This window comes from Hemiscyllium ocellatum, chromosome 37 (genome assembly GCF_020745735.1).
Source record: "Hemiscyllium ocellatum isolate sHemOce1 chromosome 37, sHemOce1.pat.X.cur, whole genome shotgun sequence".
NCBI classification, from domain to species: Eukaryota; Metazoa; Chordata; class Chondrichthyes; order Orectolobiformes; family Hemiscylliidae; genus Hemiscyllium; species Hemiscyllium ocellatum.
The window spans coordinates 2,424,050-2,439,681 of record NC_083437.1 but is presented as its reverse complement, the minus strand read 5'-3'; the positions used below and the strand labels follow the sequence as shown (position 1 = coordinate 2,439,681).

The window sequence follows — 15,632 nt, the reverse complement described above, 5'->3', positions numbered from 1 at the left end:
TTATTGTTGTTAGCAGGCAGAAAGCCTTTGTCAGCAATAACTGGTCATAGAGTTGTTATAGAGTCATGGAGCTGTACAGATCTTTCAGTCTAACTCATCCATGCTGACCAGAAATCCTAAATTAATCCAGTCCCATTTTCCAGCATTTGGCCCCAATCCTTCTAAACCCTTCTATTCGTGAATCCATCCAGACACCTCTTAAATGTTATATTGTACCATCCTCCTCCACTTCCTCTGACAGCTCTGCGTGAAAAAGTTGTCCCTCAGGTCCATTGTAAAATTTTCCCCTCTCGTTTTAAACCCATACCCTCCAGTATTGGACTTCCCTGCCCTATCTATTACCCTCATGATTTAATAAACTTCTATAACTTCAGCCTTTGATGTTCCGGAGAAAATAGCCCCAGCCTATTCAGCCTCTCTCTATAGCTCAAATCCTCCAACCATGACAACATTCTTGTAAATCTTTTCTGAATCATTTCAAGTTTCTTCTTATAGCAGGGAGACCAGAATTGAATGAAGTATTCCAGAAATGGCCTAATCAATGACCTGTATTTCCACAACATGTCCTCACAACTCCTAAACTCAATGCACTGACCAGTAAAGGAAAGCATACCAAAAACACCTTCTTCACTATCCTGTCTACTTGTGACTCTATCTTCAGGGAACAATGAACCTGCACTCCACCTGCACAATTCCCCGGGACATTACCATGAAATGTGTAAGTCCTGCCTTTCAAAAATACACCATTGGTCCAGTTCATTTGCAACCAGGCTTCCATGACTGCTTGAAGCAACTTTAGGGTTATGATGAGCAGTGGGTAAGTGGAACTGACTCCATGAAAAGATCAGCTACGATTTCCTTGAATGGTGGAGCAGGCTCCTATTTCTCATGTTCTTATGTTCAACAATTGTGTAAACAGAACTTACAATGAGTGTCAGGTTACTTGCTTTTGATAAATACAGCAATCCTTAAACATTCCTTGGCTTTTTAAACAGTTGATTTCCCACTTCAATCCACAACTAAAATACAAAAATCTAAATTGGTATGGTCCTTACATATTGTAATACCTTTGAAATAACAAGCCCTAACATCAAATTTGCTTTCCCTATTATACACTGAACTTGGATGCTTGCCTTTTATGACTTATGCACGAGGATCCTCCAATCCCTCTCTGCTGCTGCTTTCCACTGTCTTTCCCTATTTAAGTAACATCTACCCTTTCTGTTCTTCCTGCCAAAGTGTATAACCTCACATTTGCTCACATTATATTCCATCTGCTAAATTTCTGCACGCTCACTTAATCTGACTGTATCACTCTATGTCATCCTAATTATTTAGAATCATAGAATCACAGAATTATATAATCCCTGTGGAAACAGGCCATTCAGTCTAACAAGTCCACGCTTGACCCTCTGTAAAGTATACCACCCAGACCCATTCCCATACCCTATAACGCTACATTTCCCATAACGAATGCACTTAACCTACACATCCCTGAATACTATGGGCAATTTAGCATGGCCAATTTACCAAATCTGCACATCTTTGGACTGTGGGAGGAAATCAGAGCACATGGAGGAAACTCATGCAGACACGGGGAGAACGTACTAACTCCAAACAGACAGTTGCCTGAGGCTGGAATCAATTTTGTGTTTTCCACAAATTTGGCAACAGTGCATTGTCAAAGTCATTATAATATACTGCATGCAATTGTTGCATTAGCACTGATTTCTGTGGTACTACAGTAGTTACAGGTTGCATTCCTGAAATCCTTCTTTTGTCCAAACTTTCTGTCTTCTATCCTTATACTATACCTAACACCATGGACTCTTGTCTTATTAAATAGCTTCATCTGCAGTATTTTATTTAATGCCTTTCAGAAATCCGAATATTTTATATCTACTGGTTTCACTTTTTTTAACCCTAATTGTCACCTTTTCAAAGTATAATAATTAATTTTGCAGGCATGATTTCCCCTTTATGAAGCCATACCTACTCAATTTGATCATATTAAGTATTTCCAAATGTTCTACTATTAAATCCTTTATGACATACTCTAACATTTTCCTAATAATAATCATCAAGCTGACTAGCCCATAGTTAACTTTTTTTTTGTCTCCCTCCCTTTTTGAATAAAAATGTTACTTTGGTACTTTTCTGGAACTTTTCTACAATATAATTCTTGGTTGATTACTCCATGTATATGTACTGGCTCTCCAGCTATTTCCTTTAAAATCCTAGGATGCAACCCATCAGGTTAAGGGGACACATCGGCCTTTCGCCCAATTAGTTTTCCAAATTTTTTTTTTGTAGATGATGGTTGTTGTGTTTATTTTTTCTTTCCCACCACCACCCCTCCTAACCCTCACTTTAACCTATTGATCATTGCTTAATTTTTTTTGCAAAGCTGTTAGCAATGGAATTAGCTCTAGCATTTCCTTGTTCTCATTATCATTTCCCCAGCTTCATTCTCTGAGGGACTTTGGCCTTTCTCTTCTGTTTTATATGTTGAAAGAAACACAATTTCCTTTTTTTCTTTATTTACTTACATTACTAGCTAGATTGCCTTCACAGTTTACTTTTGCCTTATTTGTTAATTTTTTGGCCAATTTTTGTCAACTTTTAATACTTGCCAGTGCTTTGATTTACCACAAAGATTTGCTGTATATACCAAAAATACATCAAGTAAGAGACAAAAACTGCATGTATGGCCTCAGAGGTTTTACAGCTGCAGCAAGATATTCTTGCTCCTGTATTCAAATGCCCTTGCAATTGAAGCCAAAGTGTTAAATGTTTCCCTAATTGCTTGCAGCACCTCCATCCTTGCTTTCTGTGCCTGGTGTACAGGATACACTTTGGATGTTACAATTTCCCAATCTGTTACCAAGTGCAGAATAAGTATTCACCAGAAATCCCACACTCACTCCGAGAATAGGATATATAATCCTTTCCCTATAGTCTTCAACATATGTTAACTTTTAAAAACGGTTTTCTAGTTGACACTCAATGGGGCCCTGAGATCCAAAGATGTAAGGATTTGAAATCAGGTAAAGTTTTGGTCTCGACTGCTTACGGTGATAGCAAAATCGACAGGCTCAAGGTGAAGACACTTCTCCTCACCTCACCCCAATCTTAAATGGCTTCCCCCTTATCCTTAGGCCCTGATCGCTGGTTCAGGATTCCCCTGCCACCAGGAATTTTCTTCCTCCATCTTCCCTGTATAGTCCTGTTAGAATTTTTCAGGTTCCTATGACATTTGCCCCCTTAATTTTTTTCTGAAATCCAGCAAATATAATCCTAACTGATCCAATCTCTCTCATGTGTGAGTCCCGCCATCCCGAGAATCAGTCTGGTAAATTTTCGCTGGACTCCCTCTTTAGGAAAAACATCCTTCCTCATACTGTGGTCTCACTGTGGCCCTGTATAATTGCAGCAAGACATCCTTACACCTGTATCCCGTACTTGAATTCTCTGATTATGAAGGCTAAACTTCATTTGCCTTCTTTACTGCCTGTTGCACCTGCATGCTTTCCTTCAGACTGCTGTGTGAGTTCACCCATGTCTCATTACATACTCCTCCCGCTCAATTTAGATGATAATCTGCCTTCCTTTTTTTGTTATCAAAGTGGATAACCTCAGATTTATCCACATAATACTGCATCTGCCCACTCACTCAGTTTGTTCAAATTGCACTGAAGTATGTCTGCATCCTCCTCACGACTCACTTTCTCACTCAACTTTGTGTCACCCGCAAAGCTGAAAATGTTACATTTAGTTTCTTCATCAAAATTGTAAATATATAATGTGAATATCTGGGGTCATGGCATTGATTGTTGTGACACTCCGCTAGTCACTGCCTGTAATTCAGGGAAAGATACATTTATTCCTTCTCTGTCTCTAGTGCCAACTAGTACAGGATACAGGATTGAGGATGTCTTGTTGCAATTGTCCAGGGCCTTGGTGAGTCCAAGGTGTGGAAGGATCTTCTTGCTAATGTACATTTGTCTTTACCAAACGTTTTCTCTTCACATCCGTATGGAATATTTTAGTCAATTTTTATGTTCCTTCAAGCCAACTCTCATGCTCTATTTTTTTCATTCTTCAATCCCTTTGTCATCCTTTGCTGAATGCTAAATTGCTCCCACTCCTCAGGTCTTTTTTCCCCTTCTGGTCAATTTGTATGCCTCTTCCTAAGATCTAATACTATGACTAATGTCCCTAGTAAGCCATCATTTGGCTGCCTTTCCCATTTTACTTCTGTGCCAAAGAACAATTGTTGCAGTTCACCCATGCACTTTTTGAATGTTTGCCATTGCCTTTCTTTCCAACATCTCTTTAGGTAACATTCCCTAGTCTATCACTGTAATTTCCTCAATTTTGATTTGGGACTCGAGTCCCAGAATCAACTACGTCATTCTCCACCTTGATGATGAATTCAGTCATATTACAGTTGCTCATCTCCAAGGGGCTGATGAAGGGCTCTGGCCCGAAAAGCTGAAAATCAACATTTCGGATGCTGTCTGACCTGCTGTGCTTTTCCAGCATCACACTCTCAACTTAGAGGGATATGGACCAAGCACTGGCAAGTGGGACTAGATTTATTTAGGATATCTGGTTGGCAAGAACAAGTTGAATCAAAGGGTCTGTTTCTGTGCTGTACATCTTTATGACTCTATATGCAGATTAAAGTCACCCATAATTACAGATATACTTTACTGCATGCATTTCTCATTTACTGTTTAATACCATTTCCAACATTAACTCTACAGTTTGGGAATCCATACACAACTAATTATTTTTACTCCTTGGTATTTCTTTGCTCTATCCATATAGATTTTGCATTGTTGGAGCTAATATCTTTCCTTGCTATTGTGTTAACAACCTCTTATACCAGCAATGCAACTTCACCAACTTTTTCTTTATCTTTGCTAAATATTGAAAATCCCAGGATGTGTAATTTCCATCCATGGTGACAGCAGTTCCCATCCATGATGGCACGATAGCCAAATCTCTATAATCCTGACTATACCATGTCTGTTTTCATCTGTTTATGCATTTAATTCAACCAATTTGTTGCTAATGCTCCGTGCCTTAAAGCTTTTGTTTTAGCCTTACCAATACAATTCCCATTGTTTCTCACAACATCCTTGTTTGAGCTTGGCCCTTGATTTTTCTGTCTATCACTTTCCTTGTTCACTTTTCTGTTTTTGTTATTGTTCTTGATATCTCTCTCTCTCTCTCTCTCTCTCTCTCTCTCTCTCTCTGACTTCTTGCATAGGTCCCACCCACCTACTGATTTAGTTTAAACCTTCCAATCACTCTCGCAAATGCTCCCCCTAGGATATAAGTCCTGGTGCTACCCAGGTGTAACTTGTCCAGTTTGCACTAGTCCTATCTCCCCCAGAACAAGTCCCAATTCCTGCTCCTTCACACTATTTCCTTAGCCATTTATTTATCTGCTTTTTCCTCCTGTTTATATTCGAATGAGCACGTGGCACTAGTTGTAATCCTGAGATCACTACCTTTGAGGTTCTTTTCAAATTACTTCCAAACTCTCAATATTCTATTTTAAAGACCTTATCCTTTATTTTACCTCTGCACAGTAACCACTGAGTGTTCACCCTTGCCCTCCAGAAAATCCTGTAGCTGCTCTGAGACATCCTTGACCCTAACACAGGGACAAAAGGTGTGGTGCTGGAAAAGCACAGCAGGTCAGGCAGCATACAAGGAGCAGGAGAGTCAATGTTTCAGGCATAAACCTTTCATTCCTGATGATGCTCCTCGGATGCTGCCTGACCTGCTGTGCTTTTCCAGCACCACACTTTTTGACTCTGATCTCCAGTAACTGTAATCCTCACTTTCTCCAAGCACCAGGGAGGCAATATACCATCCTGGAGTCTTGTTTGCAGTCACAGAAACATCTGCCTATTCCCCTTACAGTTGAATCCCCTGTAATCATTACATTCCCAAACTTTTGACTTCTCCCTTGTGCTGTAGAGACAGCTGTGGTGCAGTCAATTTGGCTGTTCCTGCTTTATTGCCCTCAATATTATCCAAAGCATCCTGTCTGTTTTGCAGGAGAATAGCCACAAGAAGCTCCTGCATTTCCTATTGATCCTCTAGTTTTGCCTGGTGGTCACCCATTCCCTTCCTGCTGGTGAAGTCTTACTCTGTGGTATGACCACCTCCCAATACAGGGGAACCTTGATTATCCAAACGACACAAGCAAGGAACATTTTGTTCGGATAATCAAATAGGGACCTTGCGATCTTATTCAGATAATCCAAAACTCGGATAGTCGACATTCCTCTGTACATGCTTAGTCATAGTTATAGTGTCATCAAGGTCAACAGCGTGGAAACAGGCCCTTCAGTGGAGTATGCCATGCCCTCCAGTTTTCGCAATGAAACTCAACCCATTTGTCTGCTTTTGATCCATATTCCTCTGTACCTATCCCATATATGTACCTGTCTTAATGTTTCTTAAGCAACAAAATCCACCACTGCCTCTGGCAACCTGGTCCAGAAACTCACCATCCACTATGTGAAAAACAGTCCCCTCCAGACTGTTGTGTTTCTGTCCCCTCTCTCCTTAAAACTCTGTCTTCTAGTTCTAGAATTCCCTATCATGGGAATAAGCTGTTGGTTAATCTACCTGATCTATGCCTCTGATGATTTTATAAACCTAGATAAAGTCGATCCTCAGTCTCCAGTGTTCCAGGGAAATAAGTCCCAGCCTATCCAACCTCTCTTTGTAACTCAAATTTTCCAGTCCAGTATCCTAGTAACTCTTTCTAGTTTAATAATGTTTTGTCCTGACTCAAACAACCAGAACTGCATGCAGTACACGAAATGTGGTCTCACCACCGATTTGTACAGCATGTCCCTTAGCCATGTTTTTTTTAACAACTATAATATTCCAATCCCATGTACCCATCCATGCCCCACATTTACTTGCCTTATCTTTCAGGCCTCTTACATTGAAAAACCACAGTTTAACTGCCCCACCCCTGTCAGACTAGTTTAAACCCTCCCAAGTGGCTCTAGCAAATCTCCCCACCAGGACTTTGGTCCTCATTCAGTTCAGGGGCCTCTTATAAAGGTCATCTCTACCTTAGAAAAGATCCCAGTGATCCAAGAATCTTAAACCCTGCCGCCTGCACTAGCTCTCAAGCCACACATTCATCTATCAAATCCTTCTCTCAGGAACAGATGGCACCGAAGTACTCCAGAAATTATATTACTACCAGGACCTCATTCCTTTTCAGACATATGTACAACCCTTAGGAATTTCACACAACTGCTCAGAGATATCATTGACCCTGACACCAAGGAGGCAGCACACCATCCTGGAGTCCTGATTGCAGCCACATAAACGTCTGTCTGCACCACTGACTAGCAAGTCCCATGCTACTAACTCTCGCTTGGACTTTGCCCAATCCTGGTCTCCAGCAGAGCCAGTTGTGGTGCCACAGACCTGGCTGCTGCTGTTGTACTTTCCTGATTCCTGTTAGAGAGGGAGCAGCCACAGGAGAATCCTGCACTATCTGCCTGCCTCTTCTGGTGGTCATCCATCTATGTGACTGAACCTGTGCCCCCTGTCTGCTCCTCAACATGTCCAACTGCCTTTCCAACTGAACTACGCAGCCTGTGAGGAGCTGCAGCCAGTCACACTTTGTGAAGACATAGTTGTCAGGGATACTAGACTGCCCTCTGATCTCCCATATCTGGCAGGAGAAGTATACCACTGCTCTAATTACCATCTCTCACTCTTTACAGTCAGACAAAGAACAAGATCTTACCTTGACCTTACCTCGTGCTGATCACCCTCCTCAGTTAAGCCTGGTATTCCCAAAGCCCACACCTAAACCTCCCGAAGCACTCCAATCACAAAGCAGCTTTTTTCTCAAAATGGCCACGCCAAAAATGGCTGTGCTGCTATAGCTTGCATCGCTTTTATTCATTCCTGGGTGGTCGCTGGTGACTGAGCCAACTCCTCCCAGAGTCCTCCTCGGTTGCTTCTAAGCAGCATCCTTTGTTCCTTTCCAGCAGATCCATGACACTGTCCATTTTGTCCCCAGCTACACAGTCCCCAACCTACAAGTCCAGCTACAAAACCTGGGCTTCCAGGAGCTGGAGACTCTTCCTGCACTGGCCCCAGGCAGTGGAACTGTAGCCAACATCCCATGGTTTTGAGCTCTCCTGGCATGACTTAGCTGTTTAAAATAAACCTTTTGAAACATGCTTAATTACTGTAGGCACCTTATTCCATGGTCCACATTACAACAGACATTGTCCTTTCAAACTTTAAACACACAAAAAAAGTAAAAAGCATGCCTTGCCCTCTGAATTCCCACTCTGCTCCAAAACTTCTAAAGCTCTTACTCTGGCTGGGTCTCATTTAGGATGTCTTCTGTCCCAACTGTTCATGCCAAGCTTTCTGATCGTGAGCTTCCAACAGTCCCTTTCTTAACTAGAGCTGAGGTGAGCTGAAAATATACTAGTTAAGATCCAAAAGTAATCAACACCTATTCTGACTTCAGGTGACTGATTGTGAATTATCACTTAGCTAAGTAAGCTACCAAAGTTTCTTTTTAAACTAGATTGATGATGTTACTCAAGTTCAACGACCACCTGCTAATTTCTAATAAAAACACTTTCCACAAGGTCCAAAAATAATCAATTTGTTATTGAATAGAGAAAATTTATTTTCTTTCTGTACATTTTTAAAGTCTTAAAAGCATATGTAAGTGCTTCAGATTCATTTACTGCCTGAAGTAAAGAATATTGTTGTGCAAGCAATATAACTGTAAGATAGGTTAGGAACATAGGAACAATTGCAGGTCATTCAATACAATTATCAATCACTTGAAAGCCTTATATCCACTACCATTGGTCATCAAATATCTACCTGTCGCTACTTTAAACATACTCAAGACTAAGCTTCCATGGTTTTCTATTATAGCTGATTCCAATAAATTTACAACACAGAGTAAAAACAAATCTGCTCACATCAGAAAAAAAGTGGCAGTCCCTTATTAGGCACACTGATTCTAAACACTCAAATCCTGGGCAATATCTAACTTGTGTCCATCCTGTCATTTTAAATACTTTGAACATTTCAATAAGATCACCTCTCATTCTCTGAAACTCTGGATAATACAGGTCCAATTAAATGAATTTCTCTTCATTGATCAGTCCCAACATTCCAGAAATAACCCTGGTGAAGTTTTGTTGCACTCCCTCTTTACCACTAATAAGTTTGCTGTACAGTACTCCAGGAGCAATCTAACCAATGTCCTATACAATTGAAGCAATATGTCACTTCTTGCACTCAAATACTCTTGAAATAAAAGCTAACATTCCATCGACCAGTCTAGCAGCATGATGCACCTGCATGTTAGACTATAGTGAGTTAATGACCTTTGTACGTCTACACATTCCAACCTCTTACCATCTGTCTGTCCCATCAAAATGGATAACCTCACATTTTTCCAGTTTATTCTTGCCATTCATTAAGACTATCCAAATCTTCCTCAATCCATGTATGTCTCCTTGACAACACACATTCCCACTTAGCTTTGTATCATCTGTAAGCTTTGAAAATTTGAAAAATTACATTTCGTCCCATGTCCAAATCATTTATTAGATGTTGTGTTCACCTGGGGCCCAAATACTGAACTTTTTGCTACAAATCGCCAACATGAAAATGAATCATTTATTCTTAATCTCTGTTTTCCTAACAGCTATTCATGAATTCACGCCCATATATTAACTCCTATTCCATGAGCTTTAATCTTTCTAGCCAGCCTCCTCGGAGCATTTTGTTAAAGTTTTGTGAAATTCCAAGTGTACTTTATTTTTCAGCTCTTCTTACTGACATGCTCAACAATCACCAACAAGCTTACCAAACATGATTTCCCAGTTGCAAATCCATGCCAACTATACCCAATCAAATTATTGCCATCTTTTATCCCATCCCTGATGTAAGAAACATATAAATTGTATACCAATCTCTAAATTTCATCTTTTGCTTGCAGGGAGGGAAAATTCCAATACGGTGGACAGCACCAGAGGCCATTCAGTACCGGAAGTTCACATCAGCCAGTGATGTCTGGAGTTATGGCATAGTCATGTGGGAAGTGATGTCATATGGGGAGAGACCTTACTGGGACATGACCAATCAAGATGTATGTTGTTTTCTCTCTACTACTGTATTTGATGTTCTTTGGCATGTTTTAATATATTTGTCTCCTAATGATATTATTTAGTTGACAAATGGATAACATATAAGACTATAAAAACAGAAGATTATACTGTCTGTTGAGCCTGTTGAACCAGCCATGATTGATTTTTGGTTTAAAATCCATTTACTCGCTCACTCCACATACCTCTTTATTCACTAACAGACCAAAAATCAGTTTCTCCTAATCTTATATTTATTACATGATACAACATCCACAGATCTCTGGGATGGAATACTTCATATATCACGACCCTATGAGTTAAGAAATTTTTCCTCCCTGTCAGTCCAAAGACTGCCTCCTTATGCTAAGGCTGATCCTATGTTTTGGAGTCCCCAGCCTGAGAGCACGCTTTTGAATATCAAAATCATTGTTATTACAACAACACATAAAGCATATTCATGGCCCTGTTAGCATATTCAGTATGTTTTATTCTGAGAATGAAGTTACAAAAAAAAAATCACCATTTAAATTTACTTACAATCTTCAGTGGTCATGGTACAAGTTCCCTCCATTAGAGTACGTGACCGTGATGTGGCAAAGCTTACGTCGTCTCCCATAGCATAATTGCAATTGGTGTGGGTATGTATACCAAGCTGGGAAGTTGGTTTGCGGACATTTCGTCCCTTTTCTAGGTGACACCCTCAGTGCTGTGAAGCCTCCTGTGAGGTGCCGTTGTACTCTGTCAGATGGAACTTATTTGGTTTCATTCCCACTGCTTCCGGTTACTGGTTCCGGTTGTTTTTTGCAGCGGTCAGTGTGTTTATTGACGGAGTCCATGAGTGAGTGCAATGCTTCTAAATATTCTCTGGCTGTCCTCTATTTGGTTTGTCCTATTTTTGTTGTGTTGTCCCAGAAGAATTTGTGGTCCTTGTCATCTGTGTGTACAGCAACTAGGAACAGCTGGCCATGGCATTTAGTGGCGAATTGATGTTCACGAATGTGGATTGCTAGTTGTCTGCCTATTTGTCCTATGTAGTATTTCATGCAGTCCTTGCTTGGAATCCTGTACACCATGTTTGTCTTGCACACGATGGGTTTTGGGTCTTTTGTTCTGGTGAGTTGTTGTCTGATCATATGTTGTGCTGTCATGTATCCATGTGGTCGGAGCAGTCTGGCTGTCAGTTCTGAGACTTTTTATACATAAGGTAAGTGGTAACCGTGTTGGGTTGTGGCATGTCGTCATCATGTTGTTTGTCTGCCAGGCATTTGCAGATGAAATTGCAGAGATGTCTGTTCTTGGCAAAGACTTTGTAGAGGTATTCTTCTTCCTCCCTTCGCAGATCAGGAGTGCTGCAGTGTGACATAGCCCTTTTGAACAGGGTTCTCATGCAGCCTGTCTTGTGTGTGATTGGCTGGTTGCTGGTATAATTCAGGATCTGGTCCGTGTGTGGCTTTTCTGTACACGGTTGTTGTGCATTCTGTGTTCTTTCTATGATCACATTTAGGAATAGGAATTCCTTCCTCTCTTGTAAATTTGGTTCATGTGAGTATGGTGTTGATAATCCAGTGTGTGCTCTCAATCTCTGTTTTTTAATTATTACAAAAGTGTCTACCACATAAGCTGATCCAAAGTTTGAATCAGATTTGTGGAAGGGTTGTTCTAGTCTTTGCATCACTGCTTCTCTTATGTGCGAGGAGATGGGTGAGCCCATTGGTGTCCCATTGATTAATCAAAATTTGGCTGCTGAATATGAAGTGTGTCATCAAGCATAGGTCTTGTAGTTTGAGTCTGCAGTCCTTGTTGATTGGTTCCTTATCGCATCATTTGTTCTGTTTGTCTAGGATCTGTGAAGGTTGTTCGTTTGTGTTTTCTTCGTCAGTAAGGGTATAATGGTTTGTCTGACTGTTTGCTGTGTCTCTTTGGTTAGGAGAGAGAAGCCCTTAAAGTGTACAGAAGAGCCACACACACGGACCATATCCTGAATTATAACAGCAATCACCCAACCACACACGCAAGAAGCTGCATTAGGACTCTGTTAGAAAGGGCTACAACACACAGTACAGCAGCACTTCACAAGAGGCTCCACAGCACTGAGGATGTCACTCAGAAAGGGGATGAAATATCTGCAAACCAACTTTGCAGCTCGGCAAACATATCCACAACAACTGCAAAAGCCACCCGAGCTACAAATCTTTACACAAACCTTGAGCTCCCACAACATAAGCTGGGCATGAAAATTCATTATGACTCAACATTATGTATGACATAATATTTCTCAGGCATATGAATGTCTGGTCTAATATCACCCTATTAATTTACAATGTAAAGGTGTGAGTCCAGTACCAGAGTCATAGAGCTGTGCAGCATGGAAACAGACCCTTTGGTCCAACGTGTTCATATCAACCAAACTTCCCACATGGTTTATCTCTCTTCCTACTTTTTAAAGTGTCATTGTTTGATCTATTTTTTCCCCCAATGTTCCAAAACAATGCAAAAGCTGAAAATGTTCCTAGAATTTAAAAAGAATAGGGAGGGGGGGAAAAAGAGGAGGGAGTGTAGCATTACTAATCAGAGAGGGTATCACAGCTACAGAAGTTATCATTGTCGAGGAAGATCTGCCTACCAAGTCAATATGGGTGGAAATTAGGAACAGCAAGGGAGCAGTCACCTCTTTAGGGGTTTACTACAAGCCCCCCAATAGCAGCAGGGAGATGGAAGAAAGCATAGGTCGGCAGATTTTGGAAAAGTGTGGACGTAGTAGGGTTATTGTAATGGGTGACTTTAACTTTCCCAATATTGATCGGAACCTCCTTCGAGCAGAAGATTTGAATGGAGCTGTTTTTGTAAGGTGTTTTCAGGAGGGTTTCCTAACTCAGAACGTTGACAGGCCGACAAGGGGAGAGGCCATTCTAGACTTAGTGTTAGGAAACGAGCCTGGGCAGGTATCAGATCTTGTGGTGGGAGAGCTTTTTGGTGATAGTGACCACAACTGCCTCACATTCTATATAGCAATGGAGCAGGAGAGAATTAGGCAAAATGGGAGGATATTGAATTGGGGAAGAGGAAACTATGATGCGATTAGACATGAGTTAGGAAGTATGGATTGGGAGCAATTGTTCCATGGTAAAGGCACCATAGACATGTGGAGACTGTTTAAGGAATAGTTGTTGCAAGTGATGAATAAATATGTCCCTCTGAGACAGGCAAGAAGTGGTAAGATAAAGGAACCTTGGATGGCAAGAGCGGTGGAGCTTCTTGTCAAAAGGAAAAAGGTAGCTTACATAAGGGGGAGGAAGCTAGGGTCAAGCTCAGCTCTACAGGATTACAGGCAGGCGAGGAAGGAGCATAAAAATGGGCTGAGGAGAGTCAGGAGGGGACATGAGAAAGGCTTGGCAGAACGGATTAGGGAGAACACAAAGGCATTTTACACTTATGTGAGGAATGAGAGAATGGTCAAAGAAAGAGTAGGGCCAATCCAGGGATAGCATAGGGAATTTGTGTGTGGAGTCTGAGTAGGTAGGGGAAGCCATAAATGAGTATTTTGCTTCTGTCTTTACAAAAGAAACGAACTTTGTAGTGAATGAAACCTTTGAAGAGCGGGTGTGTATGCTGAAATGGATAGACATAGAAGAAGCTGATGTGCTGAAAATTTTGTCAAACATTAAGATTGACAAGTCACCAGGCCCGGACCAGATTTGTCCTCGGCTGCTTTGGGAAACGAGAAATGCAATTTCTTCACCACTTGCGAAGATCTTTTCATCCTCGCTCTCCACTGGAGTTGTACCTGAGGACTGGAGAGAGGCAAATGTAATTCCTCTCTTCACGAAAGGAAATAGGGAAATCTCCGGCAATTACAGACCAGTAAGTCTCACATCTGTCGTCTGCAAGGTGTTAGAAAGGATTCTGAGGGATAGGATTTATGACCATCTGGAAGAGTGTGGCTTGATTAAATGCAGTCAACATGGCTTTGTGAGGGGCAGGTCATGTCTCACAAACCTTATCGAGTTCTTTGAGGATGTGACTAGAAAGGTTGATGAGGGTCGAGCTGTGGATGTGGTGTATATGGACTTCAGCAAGGCATTTGATAAGGTTCCCCATGATAGGCTCATTCAGAAGGTCAGGAGGAATGGGATTCAGGGGAACATAGCTGTCTGGATACAGAATTGGCTGGCCAACAGAAGACAGTGAGTGGTAGTAGAAGGAAAATATTCTGCCTGGAAGTCTGTGGTGAGTGGTGTTCCACAGGGCTCTGGCCTTGGGCCTCTATTGTTTGTAATTTTTATTAATGACTTGGATGAGGGGATTGAAGGATGGGTCAACAAGTTTGCAGTTGACACAAAGGTTGGAGGTGTCGTTGACAGTATAGAGGGCTGTTGTACGCTGCAGCGGGACATTGACAGGATGCAAAGATGGGCTGAGAGGTGGCAGATGGAGTTCAACCTGGATAAATGCGAGGTGATGCATTTCGGAAGGTCGAATTTGAAAGCTGAGTACAGGATTAAGGATACGATTCTTGGCAGTGTGGCGGAACGGGGATCTTGGGGTACAAGTACATAGATCCCTTAAAATGGCCACCCAAGTGGACAGGGTTGTTAAGAAAGCATATGGTGTTTTGGCTTTCATTAACAGGGGTATTGAGTTTAAGAGTCATGAGATCTTGTTGCAGCTCTATAAAACTTTGGTTAGACCGCACTTGGAATACTGCGTCCAGTTCTGGTTGCCCTATTATCAGAAAGATGTGGATGCTTTGGAGAGGGTTCAGAGGAGGTTTACCAGGATGCTGCCTGGACTGAAGGGCTTATCTTATGAGGAGTGGTTGACTGAGCTTGGACTTTTTTCATTGGAGAAAAGGAGGAGAACAGGGGACCTAATTGAGGTATTCAAGATAATGAGAGGCATAGATAGAGTCGATAGCCAGAGACTATTTCCCAGGGCAGAAATGCCCAACACGGAGGGGTCATAGTTTTAAGCTGGTTGGAGGAAAGTATACAGGGGATGTCAGAGGCAGGTTCTTTACACAGAGAGTTGTGAGAGCATGGAATGCGTTGCCAGCAGCAGTTGTGGAAGCAAGGTCATTGGGGACATTTAGAGACTGCTGGACATGCACATGGTCACAGAAAGTTGAGGGTGCATACATGAGGATCAATGGTCAGCACAACAGTGTGGGCTGAAGGGCATGATCTGTGCTGTACTGTTCTATGTTCCATGTTCTATGTTCTAATTTGACAAAATTAGCTCCAACACAAAAATACTTCAAAAAAGGAGTATCTCTTATAGCCATAATTTTTTCCCATCCTCCATCTTGGATTACCCAGAACCTTAAGAACAAACAGAGAAAGTACAGCACAGAAACAGGTCCTTCAGCCCACTGAGCATGTACTGGCATATGACACCTTTCTAAACTAAAAACTTTCTTGTCTCAACACAGTCTATATCCCTCTCTTC

The 15,632-nt window shown here is 41.5% G+C and overlaps 1 protein-coding gene across 1 annotated transcript in view; it reads left to right on the top strand.

The window, feature by feature from the left end:
- LOC132833749 (ephrin type-B receptor 2) overlaps positions 1 to 15,632 on the top strand; it is a 336,527-nt gene that overhangs the window by 289,701 nt on the left and 31,194 nt on the right. Inside the window, exon 13 of the mRNA XM_060852277.1 lies at positions 10,040 to 10,189. Within this exon, the coding sequence (XP_060708260.1) occupies positions 10,040 to 10,189 (150 nt within the window). The remainder of the gene's footprint in view (positions 1 to 10,039; positions 10,190 to 15,632) is intronic.